Source organism: Ixodes scapularis, unplaced genomic scaffold, assembly GCF_016920785.2.
Source record: "Ixodes scapularis isolate PalLabHiFi unplaced genomic scaffold, ASM1692078v2 PGA_scaffold1__304_contigs__length_218370807, whole genome shotgun sequence".
NCBI classification, from domain to species: domain Eukaryota; kingdom Metazoa; phylum Arthropoda; class Arachnida; order Ixodida; family Ixodidae; genus Ixodes; species Ixodes scapularis.
In genome coordinates, this window is record NW_024609846.1 from 134,270,741 (window position 1) to 134,286,378 (window position 15,638).

The 15,638-nt window shown below is 47.4% G+C and overlaps 1 protein-coding gene across 1 annotated transcript in view; it reads right to left on the bottom strand.

Annotated features, from left to right (window-relative positions):
- Positions 1-3,972: 3,972 nt before the first annotated feature.
- LOC8041685 (mitogen-activated protein kinase 1) overlaps positions 3,973-15,638 on the bottom strand; it is a 31,401-nt gene continuing 19,735 nt past the window's right edge. Inside the window, exons 7-8 of the mRNA XM_029987871.4 lie at positions 9,379-9,533; positions 3,973-5,810 (exon numbers count right to left, since the gene is read on the bottom strand). Of these exons, the coding sequence (XP_029843731.3) occupies positions 9,399-9,533 (135 nt within the window). The 3' untranslated portion in view covers positions 3,973-5,810; positions 9,379-9,398. The remainder of the gene's footprint in view (positions 5,811-9,378; positions 9,534-15,638) is intronic.

The window sequence follows — 15,638 nt, forward strand, 5'->3', positions numbered from 1 at the left end:
TATTTTGAGATATTCACTTACTGCCCAGTGTTGCAGATATGCAACAAGCTATAGTAGACAATTCGTAGCACTTATGAAATTTTTTTTGGCCCCTGTGTCTATATTTATGTTCAGTGACCCTGTATTCAATATATTTTTCAAATACTCTCACTATTTTTTGCACTGGGAAGCAATGGGTTAATACTACAGGGTGTTACAAAAAAATTTACCATTATTTTTTTTTTTTTTTTTACTGCAAAAATAAACTAGGCATTGCCGAGCGCTCATTCTCCGCCCAAAGGTGCTCTAGAGGTTACAACCAGATGCCAAAGTTTCAGCCCGATCCGATACCTCAGGGGTTCTCAAACTGGGTTCCAGGGAACACAGGGGTTCCACTATAGATTCAATCGTGACACCCTTAAATTTAACCCCTTTCCCCACCCTCTCCACCTCGTCTTTCCATGCCGTCATGGTCACCAGACTCTCCAACATTCCGTCGCCAGCGCCCTGATCCCCAAGCAGCCGGGAACGGCAGATCCGAGGAATCATTGTCGCGAGACAGGTGACCCCCAGCCCGCCGTCCCCCACCGTAGCGTATAGGAAGGCAACTGGAACGTCCTGCGGCAGATGCAGAAAGAGCCGGACAGCCGCTCTAATCCTACGGTCAATCTGGCGTAGGTATGTCTTTGACTTGGCACTCATAACCAAGCCATAGATTAGTCTTGGTATTAGGTAGAAGATTAGAATGTTCATCTTCTGCTGAGGTTTAAGGTGGGCCCTTTCTAGCCTTACGATAAGGTCATCGAAATTCACCCCATTATATACCTCCCCTTATGTGTTAATTTCGACCCCCAGATAGCACCATGAACCTGAGCAATCAATCACTCGAAGTGGTTCTCCATTTACTTTGAAAGCCACTGGGCAGATTTTTGCCTTCTTGTTTTTCCCATCTCCTACGAGGCTTAGGGTCGAAGACTTCTTTACGTTTACTGTGAGACCCCTAGTGCTTAAAAATTCCTGGAACTTGTCGAGGAGAAATTGTAGGCCAGCCGCCGTCTCCGCCAGAATCACGAGGTCATCAGCAAAAGCCAACGACGCGCACCGCCCCTCACCCAGTCTCACACCAAAGCCCGGGGGGATGCTGTCGATGAACTCATCGATGACCGCGTTAAACAACAGCGGAGACAATGGGTCACCTTGTCTGACTCCCCAGGGCGCACTGTCCTTTCCACCCCTCTGTGTTGCAAGGTTGTAGTAGAATTTGTGTAGAACCAATGCAGGTAGTCAATCATGGACTACCCCACCATTTGGTGGCGTGCAAGTCCATTCAGTATTGCGGTGTGTGTGGCGCTGTCAAATGCCTTTGACAGGTCTATATTAGCCATGTAAAGGCTTCGCCCCGCGGCATGACTTGTCTCAAGTAGCGTACTCGGAATCATGATGTTCTCAAAGCATCCATCAGTGCTTTTAGATGCACGTTGCTCGTCACGTAGGTGAACAATCTGTCTCAACCTTTTGTCTAGGATCTTGTGAAAGGTGCGCAGGAGCACCGAGCCAATCGAGATCGGCCTATACTCCCCTGGCTGAGAAGCTGCCTCCACTTTAGGGATAAAGATGGTTCGAGCATTCCCCAGCTTCATGGAGGCACGACCCCAGTACAAGAACAAGTTGTAGAACTTCACTACAAAAGTTCTCGGAATTGCCTTAAACTCTTTGACCGTCAGCCTGTCAGGGCCAGGTGCACTGAAGTGCTTTGGCATGTTTTCCTGTACTTCCTGCTCCGTTACTGGCAGTACTGTCACGTCACGTGCATCTAAAAGATCCTCCGAGGGACAGGGCTCCTCCGTGGGCGTCTCGCTCATAACCCGAAACCAGTAGTTAGCGAGTTCGTCTGGAGCCACCTGATCCTCCTTCACAACGTCCAAGACTCGTCGAGCACACACTTTACGGTTCTTGTTGTATAGGTTTTGGACGATGCGGTATTCCTTCTTCCTAGCATTTCTTTTACTTAAGTGCTCCTCCGGGGCAGGTTGACGACCGTTCTCCGCAGGATGCTCGTATCTACTCAAATTCGGTCAAGATCAACTGCAAACGGTTCCCCCCGAAGAGCCGTCCTGATCACCTGGTTCAAGCTCTTTTCCTCCGCCGTGCCTCAGAGTTACAGTCCTCTTCCAGCCACTGCGCAAGCGTCTTTCCCAAGAACAACTCGGAATCTTCAGTTGCGCTACTCGAGCAGGCATCAGCATCTAGGTCCCCCGGGGGCGGGACATATTCTGTCTCCAGAGCAATACCAGTGTTGCTCTCTGCGTCATCCCGTCTCTCTTCTGGTTCGCTTCCCCCGGTCAGCGGGGTCGGCGACTCCCGCTGCTCTCCTCTGGCCTGCCGCCCCTTTCTTCCCTGTTTATTTTTCGGAGATTTCTGTCCCTCTTTCACAAATTTACGGACAAGTGCCTTATACTCTGCTTTTCTGCGCTGTCCCTTTACAGACTGTCGTTCTCCCTTTCCCGCCCCTCCCCTTCCCACAAAACTTCTTGAAAAGGACATTGTTAATACCCAGCGGCTTCACTGCCTGCAGTAGCGCTTCTGCTTCTGCTTTAGCTAGAAAATAAGTTTCCTCCTCCGTCCATCTAGCCTTCACTTTTTCTATCACAATCTCCTCATTCAGATTAACATTGTCACATTTCCTCCTATGGCTCGCAAGTCCCCTCGTCTTAAACACTTTCCCACACTTCGGACACGCCACAGTGTTCATGTCAGGGGCACTCATGTTGACTCAACACTAGGGGTGTCGCGAACTTTTGTCGAACCAGATTTTTTGGTCGAACTTTCGGGGTTCGACTGGGTCGAACCGGTTCGACGAACCTTCGAACTTTTCACGAGATTCGACCGGTTCGACTTTGTGGACAGTGTGGCCAGACCTTGATACAAGCATGTCTAGGTTTGGAGAATTTCTTTTTTTATGCAAAGGGTTATTTTATTGTGTGAACAGCTGCAATTAAAAGAAACCAATTATATTCACTGAAGAACTTAAATTTTAGTACTGTATCGACTGAAATAGCCGATCAGCGCTGCACTTAATTCATCTCTTAGCCATTACCATCCAATCCGAAGCCAACTGGCCAGCCTGTCGCGCATGCGCACACGAGTCGAACCTCAATACAAGGTTCGACGAACTTTCCACTAAAAGTTCGAAAAAGTCGAACCTGGTCGAACTCGAACCGCGGTCGGTTCGCGACACCCCTACTCAACACAAGTTGCAAGAAGTATTTTTGCTAATCCAACCCCTGGTAACCAACGCTGGTCTCATGGGTTCCACAAACACCCAAATTGCAACTTCCTCCCCTCCACCCCCATGCCGCAAGCTGCGCGGCAGGACCATGCAAAGCACCTCCATCTCACTTTGTACCAACATTACGATTGATATGGTGGGGATATATGGGAAGCAACGCAAGCAAAATTGCCTACAATTGTGCATCTGTTGCTTCTCGGTCGGCAAATATGGAGGGGGGTTCCACGGCAGTTTTTGAGGCTTCCTGAGGTTCCGCAAGGCCAAAAAGTTTGAGAACCCCTGCGATACCTTATTCAAAAGTTGCAAGTGATTCTGAGAATTTCAATGGGAAAATGGAGCCTATTTTTGCCCGTTTTCGGTTTCCGGTGCCCATAGAGCCCCATGTATTCGAAAACTCAGTCGGCCGCCATTTTCCCATTGAAATTTTCAGAAAATCACTTATAACTTGATTGAGGCATCGGATCGGGCTGAAACTTTGGCATCTGGTTGTGACCTCTAGCGCTACCTTTGGGCGGAGAATGAGTGTTCGGCAATGCTTAGTTTATTTTTCAATAAAAAACACCCTGTAAATTTTTTTTTTCTGACACCATGTACATTCTTGGGCTTGGATGAGTATGCTGCAGTTATTACTTTCAGAGGTTACTAGGAGCAGGAAGTCCCAAGCCATGGGAAGAGCCTGTTTCCACAAACACAATTACACACAATCAAAGGAAGGAAAATGAAATATTTATTCAATTTACGACAATGGGGACCCTAAAAAAAAAAATCAATAAATATATTCTTTTGTCCCCCTTGCATTGTCGGCCATTTCAAGTCTGAGAGCTTGAAAACTGCTGTGCACACATACACACCAACAAAGAAAGAGGGCCTTTGAAAAAAAATGTACACTCTTCCAAACTGCTTCCAGATCCTCCAGGCAACACTTGATGCACTGTACACAGGAGACGGTCGCCACATGAGACAAAAATGACACGAAGAAGAAAAGCATCTTTGCAAAGGCAAGACATTCCTTTTTTTTTTTTTTTTTATCACTCCTCAATATGTTTTGCTTCGGGTGTTTCCAATCCCACCAACTCCAAGTGACTTGAGGAGGTCTTGGGAAGCACTCCGCAGCACAAACATTCCGAGGTCTTGCTTATTTGCAGATGTGCGCACTCCTCGACCACATTGCAAGAACTTTGCTTGTGCAAGTCGAGCTTGCCTGCAAACCCTTGCCTCCTAATCCCCTGGCTAATATGTTACACATACTTTACAAATGTCCTCCCGCGTCGATAAGCAGCCAAAAAAGCCTCCTAGCTAGTCGGGCGGTCGCAGGCTCTAGCCAAAAGTCGTGCGGCTGGACTTGCCTTTGGTCTAATGCTACGCAGGAAGCATGAGGTTAGGACTTATTATCTAACTCTAATTGGTTCGGTGTGCTACACGACTCGGATATGACGGCTTCGTGCGGCAGAAAGACACTCAAACAACCTTTTTCTCGGCGCTCGTTGCACGTACATCTCGGGGGTCCGCGTGCCAACCGCGCGCTAGAGCAAGGCGACGATATAGAGAAGCAGATGGAACGACACTTGTATAGGCAGGCTTTTAACCTTTTAGATTGTACGTTTTAGACCCGAAAGAAGCGAAGTTAAGAGCACAAGATTGGCACTCGTCGCTAAAGTCTGCGCAGCCGATTCGTCGTGACCGCCGCAGCAGACTCAAAATGTCCAAGCGCTCGGCGATGCAGGAAACGGTTCGTTCTTTCACTGACAACATGCAAGGACATTGCAGATAATGCGAGAGAAAGAAGAAAAAAGAAAAACGAGACACCTAAATTCTTCGCTCCCTCTCGGATTAAGGAGAAGAGTGCGTTACAGAAAGCACAGATGACAGACAGAGACATCAACGGAGAGCAAGAAAACATCTTCTCAGGCCGAGGATTCCCCCCACGGGGGGGGTACGGCATCCGGAACGGGGAAGAAAGGGACGTCCTAAGCTTCGAAGAGGGTAAAGGAGGAGGGGAAATGCAGCAAGGGCGGCAGCCATCGACCAATTCGAAAGGGTCGTTAGTACAGTAATTCCAAACGAAAATAAAAGCAAAAAAGAAAAATGTTTAAAAGCGACGTTAGGCCTCCAAGACAAACTGGAAAAACAACAAAGAAACAAGAACACAACCCTAGACGTTTTTGCGGTCACGCAAGTTGCACACCCGAGTCACTTCCGGAAGTCTTCGTCACCGTAGCCGCAGCCGGGGCCTGTGCCGGGGCAGGGCAGGCCGGCCGTTTGCGAGAACCAAGCCAAACAAAATGACGTAGGAGGGGGACGGGGGTGGTGGTGGGAACTAGCACAACACCCAGTCCCGTCCAGGACACCCAGGGGTGAGGGGACAAGCAGATGAGTGGGGGAAAGTCTCATTCTCCCCCTCTCGCACCTCCTCTTGCCGTTTCAAACTTCGGCACAGGCGGGGAAACGTGGCCGGAGCTGGGCCCGGTGCCTCGGCGAGGCTTGCAAGACGAGGAGGTTGCTGCGCATACGACGCAGTGATGGCCCCTTCGCTGACAGCAGTCTGCAAACGAGAGGAGTCTTGACGCCACAGTTTGCCGGCGAGCGAGTCGCAAAATGCTTGCGCTTCGAGGAATAGACCGATTTCACCCGTAGTAGCAAACAATGTGCGAGTGGCAGGGAGAAGCTTCAGTGATTCTGCCTCTAGAGAGAGAAATAATGTTTATTTGACAAAACACCGCTTCTGGGGCCCTAACCTACGCGCTCTTACTGAGTGGGAACCGAGACCGGGACACCGCCGCTTGCTGCGATTGGCCGGCTTTGCACTGCCGACAAATCGCAGCGGGCAGCAACGTCCCGGTCCCGCCGCGTAGATTGGGGCCCCCGGTGTCTTAGGCACGAGCTTCCCACCTTCGACAATGCTTCGGCACCTCGTGCACCTTGAGTGCGCGAGTTCGGCCAGAGTGCTGCAGAAGGCACGAAGCGCACACTCAATTCCGGACATTCGAAAGACCCGCCCTGCCGCTCTCGCTCTGCGACTGTGGTGTTCGGCGCGCACACGTGACACCGCCGTTAACTCAAGCCCATGGGAGGCAGGCGGCAGTGCGCGAGTCTCGTGCTCCGCATCCGCGGAGCAGCAGCGAGGTTGTCACATGTGAGGAAAGACCCAAAGACCAAAGGCTGGTTTGCACATTTGTGCATGTGATTGCATTTGTAACAGCTTCTACGAGGAATGTTTCTCTCAACATTGTCAGAATGCTTTCGAGCACGTATCGAAAGAATGATGTATAGAACGTACGCAGACCGGGGGTGCTCCTCGACTGTCCGATTGACAGTGCATTTTCTCGTCATCAGTGGTTACAAGCGGTTACGGGGCAGGTGATCACACTAAAGCGCAGATGTGTGAACCACCGGGGTTAAAGCTCCCTCGAAGCATCCCGGCAGCAACGGCATAGTTAAACTGGCTGGTGAGATTGGCTTATTGTCACTGTCTGTGCTCTGCCCCCCCCCCCCCCCCCTCCCCCCCCCCCTCCCCCCCCCCCTGTCAGCGTCTGCACAGAAGAATGCTTTGCAATGGTAGGCACTTTGTTACGGGCAGGGGGGGGGGCATGGGTCTTCGTTTTGAAAGCTACAGCCATTTTTATTGTGCTCTGCCAAGTTTCTAATTTTATTAATCAATATTTCAGTCATAACATTGATCTATAAGGTGCTTTCTCAAAACAAATTTTTAATGATTGGCGAATTTGCAGGAGGGATTCTGTAAAACCCTTTATTTTCGCAAACCCTATTTTTCAAGAATCTGCCACAGAAGACATAATCGCGGCCGCTAAACTTTGCGAATTTCAAATGCCTTATTAAAAAATTCCCAAAAAGAACAATTTTTTTTTAAATGGTCTGGTATTTTTAAATGATCTGGTCTCGACAAATTAATTTTATGCGAAAACAAACTTTTTAAGAGCAATATTGACGGCGCAAGACGTGCTTTAGTTGGTAGTCACCTCCTTTCCACTTGTTTTCTCTCTCGGCATTTCAGGCGCATGAAGGAGAGGTAGATCGACTTGGCCATCACGTTGAGGTGGAAACAGTGTAAGACCATCTCGTTCAGGTGGAAGAGTATGACCATTCCATGACGTCATGGACTTTGCGCGCAGAATTTAAAATAAATCTTGCACAGTCAATATTGTTCTTAAAAAAGACAACTTTTTCGCGCAAGTTAATTTTTAGTTATGTGTGTCCCAACTAGACTGTTTAAAAAAAAAATATTTTATTTTCAGGGGCTTTTTTAAGGATTGAAATTTTCAGTGTTTTTCAATTAGCAAAAATAAAGGGTTTGCAAACATTAAGGATTTTACAGTATCTCTGTATCTAGAACGGGTAAAAACATGACTATTTTTTTGCAAAATGTGGCTAAATGTGCTAAGCATACAATGTTCACAGCAGATTCTTCAATATAGGTCTAAGAAATCTTTTATCTGATCAATTGTTTTATTATTTGGTAGCCACACATTCAACACTGAACTTTGATGAGTGGTAGAATCATTAAAATGGTTCAATATCAAAAGTACTTTCAACATTGCATACTTTATAATTTGTAGTACTCGTGTAGTCATGTGTGAAACATGATTTCTTGTTGAGAAGGTTTTTCCCTATTGTCTTTTAAAACGAAGGTGGGCAAGTAATTTTTTTTACGACTAATCTATTGACTGAGAAAGTTATTGGATATCTGAAATGAGCACGAAAACTGAACCAGCATGCAGTTTGGTAGGGCTTGGTCTAAAAACAGGAAGAAAAGCTCCAAGACCAGTGTTTTCTCTTAGAGAACACATGCAAAGGAAAAATGTATATATTTTTTTTTAAACAGCATGGTTGGGAAAAGGATGTCATAAAATGAATTTACAACGAAAAACAAAAAAGTTTATAGCTATATTTACGGCAATGAACAAACTTGTAGTTGGCGCCCCCGGGCGCCGCGAAAAACGGGCCAAAATTTGTCACGTGGTACTTGCGCTCTTTCTGAAGCTTCCTATGGTCTCTTAAACTTATTCATCTTCGTTTCAAGTGCAACAAAAAACAAAGATTAATAAGTAACTTTAAGAGCCCAAAGAAAGCTTCTGAAAAAGCGCAAGCAGACGTGATAGACCTGTGCGCCCGTCAGACAACGGCGGTGGCGCCCCGGAGCAGACGAACGTGCGCGGCGGCGTGGAGAAACGCGTTGAAACGGCGGCACGCCACACTCAGCGTTCGGTAGCAGCGTGGCTTCGAGGCAGCAGCGCGCCGCACAACGGCACACAGGTCTACCACGTGACCCGTGGCGGCTCCCGCGGGTGCCAATTACAAATTTGTTTTGCACCGTAAATATAGCTCTAAAAATTTTTTTTATTCCTTGTAAATTCGTTTTATAACATTCTTTTTTTATGTAGGCTGTTTAAAAAAAAGTGTTTCCTTTGCATGTGTCCTTTAAGGAGACCACGATATAATCCCACACAAAAAGTAGGAAGACAGAATGTGCAGGACGTTTCCTTATGAGCTTTGGAGACACGCTGCACATTATCCGGAGGATTAATACATTCAAATTTATTCTGGTGCCAAGGGGATATCTTGCTTATGTTTGTCTCACTGGAGCCATGTCAACACGAAAAGCGCGGCTGCCTGCAGTCACGCTTCTATATAGGAGTCACGTCGCTCGATGCAATCATGTGATCATGTGATGAGGTCGTGCGATTGCACTATGAGATCATATGACCATCTACGTACTCGGATTACTGGTACGTGTAAGCTGTAACTGCTCTTCAAGTCTAGCAGGTACAGGGATAGCGCATTGAGCTGCAAATCGAGAGGGCGCAGGTTCGACTTCACTGGCGGGGCGTGTAGATTTCTCTCCTTATAATTAATTAATGATAATTAATTTATGTTGCTACGGTAACCATGCAAGCTTTTCATAACACTCTTTCTGCTCCTCGTTGCAAGACTAGGGGACTTGTTTTAAGCATGAGCAAACTAGGTTGTGGTATCTTCGTGTTTACGAACTGTAAAAACAAAAAAATTCATTGCGAGTGGGTGCTCGTCTCTCGTACATATCTTCTGTCCTTGCCATAGACAAAATCCCACCCCAACGACAAGTGCGCCCTCACCTGGAAGGTGGGCGTGGTGCTCACGACTGCTGTGCCGGCCTGGTGGGGCACCTGGACCGGAACAGGTTGGTCTCCTCAAAGACCAGCTCCTTGAGTCGCTCCTTGGGCAGGTCGTCCAGCTCTGTCTCAAACTTGAACGGCTCTTCCGCCATCGGCTGCAGGGCGCACAAACAATGCAGCTCATCAGATGCCGTGCCTCGTCTGCAAGACCCTTTACAGTGAAATACCACTTGAACTGAACAAACTCCAAAGAACTTCAAAACAGTTTGCTTAGAAAAACACTAAACCTAGGGGGAAAAGAATGTTTTTCCACCTAGTTAGGACAGGAATGTCCCAAAATAAATGTTTGCTGAAAAAAAAAAAATTTTTTTTTCTTAATATTTATGGTACATTACTAATTTCTTCTATTTGAGGGTGAAACCAAAATAAGAGGGTTTTAAAATAATGTACGCAATTTTAGCACAGGCTAGCGCTAAATTTAGCACTTGCGTTAGCACACAATATGAAAGAGTTTTAGAATAGCACTTCTCCACCGCGACGAAAAACCCCAAGCATCTTGCTTTAGCAACGCTACCAAGATAACATAGCAATTTTTGTTTTCACGTGTGAAATGCTGTAGCTCAAGAAAAAAGAGGCTTTTTGGTCCAGAGTAACATTTTAGATTTGTTTAAATCGGTGGTCGACTGGTCGTGTCCGCTTGCGTCGCCTCGGCAAGAGAGGTTCCGTGCACAGACCTTTGCACACCGTACCTTCGCCAAGAAATGTTTAAACGTCGCAAGCAGCCAGTGATCGCTGCCCACCTTGCTAGGTCCTCCAAACCGTTTACAGAGTGTACCTCCCGTAGGAGTGAAGTGTCGTCCTCTATTGAAAATTGCTGTTGCGAGGATGCCACCGATGTTGCGGTCACAACAATCGCCCAAGTGGGGGCAGCCACCGCAGCCCGCAGTCGCGGCCCTGGGAGCCGCCATTTTCAAAACTTGCTCGTCTTAGTTTATGCCAATTTCTCGTTCGTCACAAATTTTCCTTGGAGGAGCACAAAGAAGCTTTGCGTATGCACTCAATTTCCAAAAATCGCATACCCTAGAAAATAGCGCAAGCAAAAAAGAATAACATGGTTAGCATTCAGCGCATGCGCAGTGGCGACGGCGCTATTCTTTGCACACGCAAAGCTTCAGCGTGTGGTATTCTTAAGCTGCCTACTGTACCTTTGCGGGATGATGATGATGATAGCGTTTGTACCCATTTAATGTGTGCTCCAAATTCGCTGGATCTCAGAGTGCACACTATTAGGGTACAGACGCTGTCACCATCATCCCACAGGGGTACAGTTTCGGTTTTGCTCACAAAGAGAAAAATTTGTATTGTAATATAAATATTAGGCAAAAATATTTTTTTTTAGAGAAACATTTGCTTTTGAAACTTGCATGTCCTTACTGAGTAGAAAAAGAAATGACTTTTTTCTAGGTCAGTGCTTTTCCAGGTTCAGTGTCTTAGAACTCTCAAAAATAAAATATGAGATAACTACCGTAAAGTTCCGAAAAAATGTCAACCGAAAATGAAGAGAAATGGTGAAAAACATGGGGTGGGATATCCTTGGGGATCCCACAGCAAAACTTTATCAAAATTTAATGATAGACACCGGGGCACCCGCTACAAACCACATACTCCAGATTGTGGACACCGCAAATTCGCATTTCATGATGTAATAAACGCACGGGAATTTGCTACAAACTCCTGTGTCACGGGAGAGGATACCGCAGGTTCCAAACGCAGCAGATTCGCGTTTTACCAGACGAAGGACCCGCAGAAACCCGCCGAGAACTCGCATCTCACAAACAAATAACGCCATTCGCAGACGTAGCAGATTCAAGTTTTATAGTGCATCAAACATGCGGGAACCCGCCACAAACTTGGCTGTCACAGGAATAAATATCGCAGACGCAACAGAATCATATTTCACAACGCAATATACACGCGAGACGAACTCGCGTGTTACGGGAATCAATGTCGCGTGCGCAGGTCGCAGACAAAAACTCAGGAATCCACTAGAAACTCCACGTCCCTGGAACGGATACAGCAGATCGCGGACGCTGCAGATTCACGTTTCACGATGCAATATACACGTATACACACGGGAACAACTCGCGTGCTACGGGAGCCAATATCGCCCGTGCAGATTGCGGACAAAAATGAGGAAACCCGTTATGAACTCTCTTATCAGACATACCGGTACAGCAGATCGTGCGGCAGATGCAATTCCCTTCGGATATTGCATGACGTCCGACGGGAATCGGGGGGGGTGGGCGATGTTTCGGAAGTTTTATGTTACAGACAGTACCGTATTTGCACGAATATAACGTGAGTTTTTTTTTCGAAATTACCTGCTCCAAAACGCACCTCGCGTTATATTCGGAATCAAGTTCAGCCACGAGACGCGGAGTCTGGAGAAAGCAAGAAGAGAAAGCCATCCCTCCGGCTCAATGCAAAATATCCCGTGGGAAAAGAAGTAAGGGGTGTGGAAGGAAATTTATTAGCTATTGGGCCACGTGAAGGGGCGAATAGAAAACATAAAACAAGCATTTTCATCGCTTTTGTGTTTGTACAACGCGCGCACGCCGCAGAAACTCAGCCCGCGCGCCATGCGGGAATGCGGGCACTGGCCAATTCAAGCCAAGCCAAGCCAAGCCGGGCCAAGCCAAGTCAAGTCAACACAAGCCAAGTCAAGACCACCAACCGCGTTTACGCAATCGTGCAACACGAGGCATTTGTTTATGCAGAGGGACCAGAACAAAAAGTGTAATCGTGTATCGAATTCAGCAGTCTTTTTTTCTGCCTGCCATTGTTTAGTTTCTGCTCCAGAGTGATCTGGTGTTTGTGTGTTGGTGCTTCTGCTTCGTGCCTTGTTTGGATGGTGGGCTGCCGAGGAGCTTGCAGGGAAGAAAAAGAAACTACCAGACAAGCAGGTGCCGTGCTGCTGCTTATCTGCGTAGTGGCCAAGTGGATTGTAAACGGAAGGACCTGAACAGTGAGGATGAGTGTAGCCAAAACATAAACTGATATTTCTTCTATTTCCATTGACTTTTCACATCTGCTATGCCCCCGAGTGCGAGAAATTGACGCAGCCTCGGTTCGCGTTATAATAGTAATAATTTTTTTTTTTTTTTTTCTTTTTGAGGGCATCAAAACCTGCCCTCGCGTTATATTCATGCAAATACGGTATTAAGCCAGAAAAACGGGACAGGCATCTCTCGGGAGCGGGCATTCTCTCAGAACTTAACGGTATACTATTGGACCCATTATGTGTTTGTCTATTTTGACTAAATTTTTTTCATAAATGGTGCGATAGTTTCGTGGACAAATGATTTAATTCCCAAGACCCTTGGATCTACCCCATTCGGAAAGGCCACCACGTTTGGTGGGTCGGTGACATACTTCGCCCCATGTGCCTGGCGGGGCAATGTCCCCTTGCACGCGCTCACAGACTTGACTCTCTCGACGTCTCGCTCATTAGCTTCCTCATTTACCTTCCATGTTTCAAGACAACAACACCTACAGCATCAATCACTTTGTGCGAGTATTTGACACTAATTGTGGCAGCAACAATAGTAATTGTCATGAACAGATGTTGGAAGATGGTCATTTTGACTTCACCTCACTTGGAGACAAGCTCCAGCGGCAATGACGAAATCGTCAAAGTGAACTCGCCGTCGTCCGCGACAATTTTACACTCACGTGAAATGGTCCGCACACAAAACCATCGCGCCCACAGGGGCCCAGCCATTGCCTGCGACATTACGTTCCCATGCCTCCAGTCTCGTAAGATCCTTCGGAACCGGAACAATGAAACCGTTGGCCTTTGTTCCCACACATTCCGACATCTTGCCGCATAACAGACTTTGCACGACATCTGAAACATCTTTTGCGCTGGGAGCTACGCAAGCGTCCTTTTGACACCCAACGCGGGTGATCGGAGACGAAACTGCCGAGCCGAGGTCAATGGACGTCGACTTGCCATTCCTTGCACGCCGAGCGGAAGGTCAACGGGCAAGGGGACGAGAGGGCGAATAGTGTTGGAGTAGCTGAGTAGCGCAACAGGGTGCCGTTGTAGCGTGGCGAGCTGGCAAGCAACGGAGCGCCCAGACCGAGAGTGTGTTCAACTACACATCATGATCACGTAGTTTGGCAGTGTTGCCTTGTCGCCAGATGAAGAAAATCGACGTTCGTAAATTGATGTCGCTGTACATACTAAGTAGCTTATGAGCATCCAAAGGTAATCTATTCATTGAATACTCCTGTCTGAACCCCTTTAACCCTTTGAGGATCATTGCAGGAGGCAGTGATATTCGTTTTGTCTTTGGCGAACTATAAATCTTATTACAGTATAGACCACTTACAACGTAACCGCTTATAGTGCAGGACCGGGTATAATGCGGTTTTTTTAAACCACCGGTTCGCCTCCCATAGAACTCCATGTAATTACATACCGCTTAAAATGCAGGCGCGCGAAGGGAAATACCGGTTATAGTGCGGTTTCTGGCACAGCCCGCCGACCGCGCCGACGACCGGAGCAGCGAGCACGCTTCCCTGTGCGACACGAGATAACCGGCGTGAGCCGCAAACGGCACTCGCGGGGCAAGGAGGTTGCTCGGAGAAGCGAAGAGAGAGGCTTCATTTGCCATAGCGACGGAAGGACGCACGCACGTGTCGTTCATGTGCGTGCGTCCCTCCGCTGCGTTGGAAACGAACAAACGAACAACCGAAACGACAGACCAATCGCAGGTCGAGAAGTGTTCGCGCGCATTGCATGCGTTGCATGCACTCCTTGGTTGCATGCCAATCGCGGGCCGGCGGCTTCTGTCCGCAAACATGGCGTCGGTTGTGGCGTTCATCTCATCGTTCCGCCTAAAAACGCTATCCTTGACAGTGAATTTTCGTTGTGTGTCGCTATGATAACCCAGCACGTACTAGAAGGGAAGATCCACACCTACTCGTGCGGCGATGTGGCGGCGCTCTCAAGACGGCAGAAACGCCCGTGTCGTCGTGTTTGTTTACTTCGGCTAAAGTGGTGCTTTCTAAGCATTTGTGTTTTCGAACATCGCCCGGATTTCTTATTTGGAGCATTTCATGCCTGTGCTCAAGCTCAAGGTATTTTTCTGGCGCGTACCGTATGAAGGATGCGAATTTTCACGCGTTTTCATCTCCGAAGAAAAGTGATTAGGGTTAGCAATCCTGAACGCTCGCAACGTCCGTCCGCAACCCGCGACGCCGTTAAAAGGCTGCGCTGGCTGCGCCAGGCAAAGGCCGCTTATTTCTTTCAAAATGTGTGACACACTTGAGAGAGATGTGTACTAGTCTGGTGAAATAAAGACTTTTATCAAACTAAGCTTTATTTTTCATCTAACATAAAATAAATTCTTTTACAAAGGTAGGTTTCGTCTCGTGGCATGTATTTTGGCCTGAAAAATTGATGTTTTGGTTATAACGCGGTACCGGTTATAGTGCGGATTTTCGCGACTCCCGCGACATACGTTATATGCGGTCTACACTGTACAACATTGTGCATCGCTTTTCTGGGGCTATTTAAAGTTTTGAAAGGAGACTCTCTAGACACGTTACACGCACTAAATGGTCTCTACGCATGTTGGCTGCTGTAAAGGTGATGGCGATTGGAGTGCCGGCTCTTTTGATTCTGACTTTTAACACTTCCTCAAAATTGAATTCAGAGGATGAGATCTTACTAACTGATGGAGCGGCTCTGTAAAGTACCTCCGGATGGAAGCCTGAAACTGGCAGACTCTAGCGGAAGTGGACGCACTAAAATGAAACCGAACGGGAGAAGGTGACAACTTTTAGCCTTCAATATTTTCGTTTCATGCTTCTGAATCTGAACCGGGCGCAAGCACAGTCTGTGCTTCCGCTCGATCATTTAGATACACAATTTCTGCATCGACCTTTTCTTTACATTATTCCTCTGTAAACAAAACCCGACCACCAGGAAACATCTTCTGGCGAAAAAAACCTCAACCATTAAAAGGTTAAGAGAAATTTCATTCAGCTGGATGCATGAAGCACAATGGGGTTTTGCTGGGGAATTTTACAAAAGTTTCTTCAAATGGAGTTAGCCCAAGCGCTATTTCATCGTATCTGGGACTGGGGATCGAGACAACCTTAAACTGTTTCCCTGTAAATGCTACGATCAACAATAGGGCACAAACAGCGTCCACAACTTTGGTTTGCTGTCGTATCCACGCCTGGCTGTC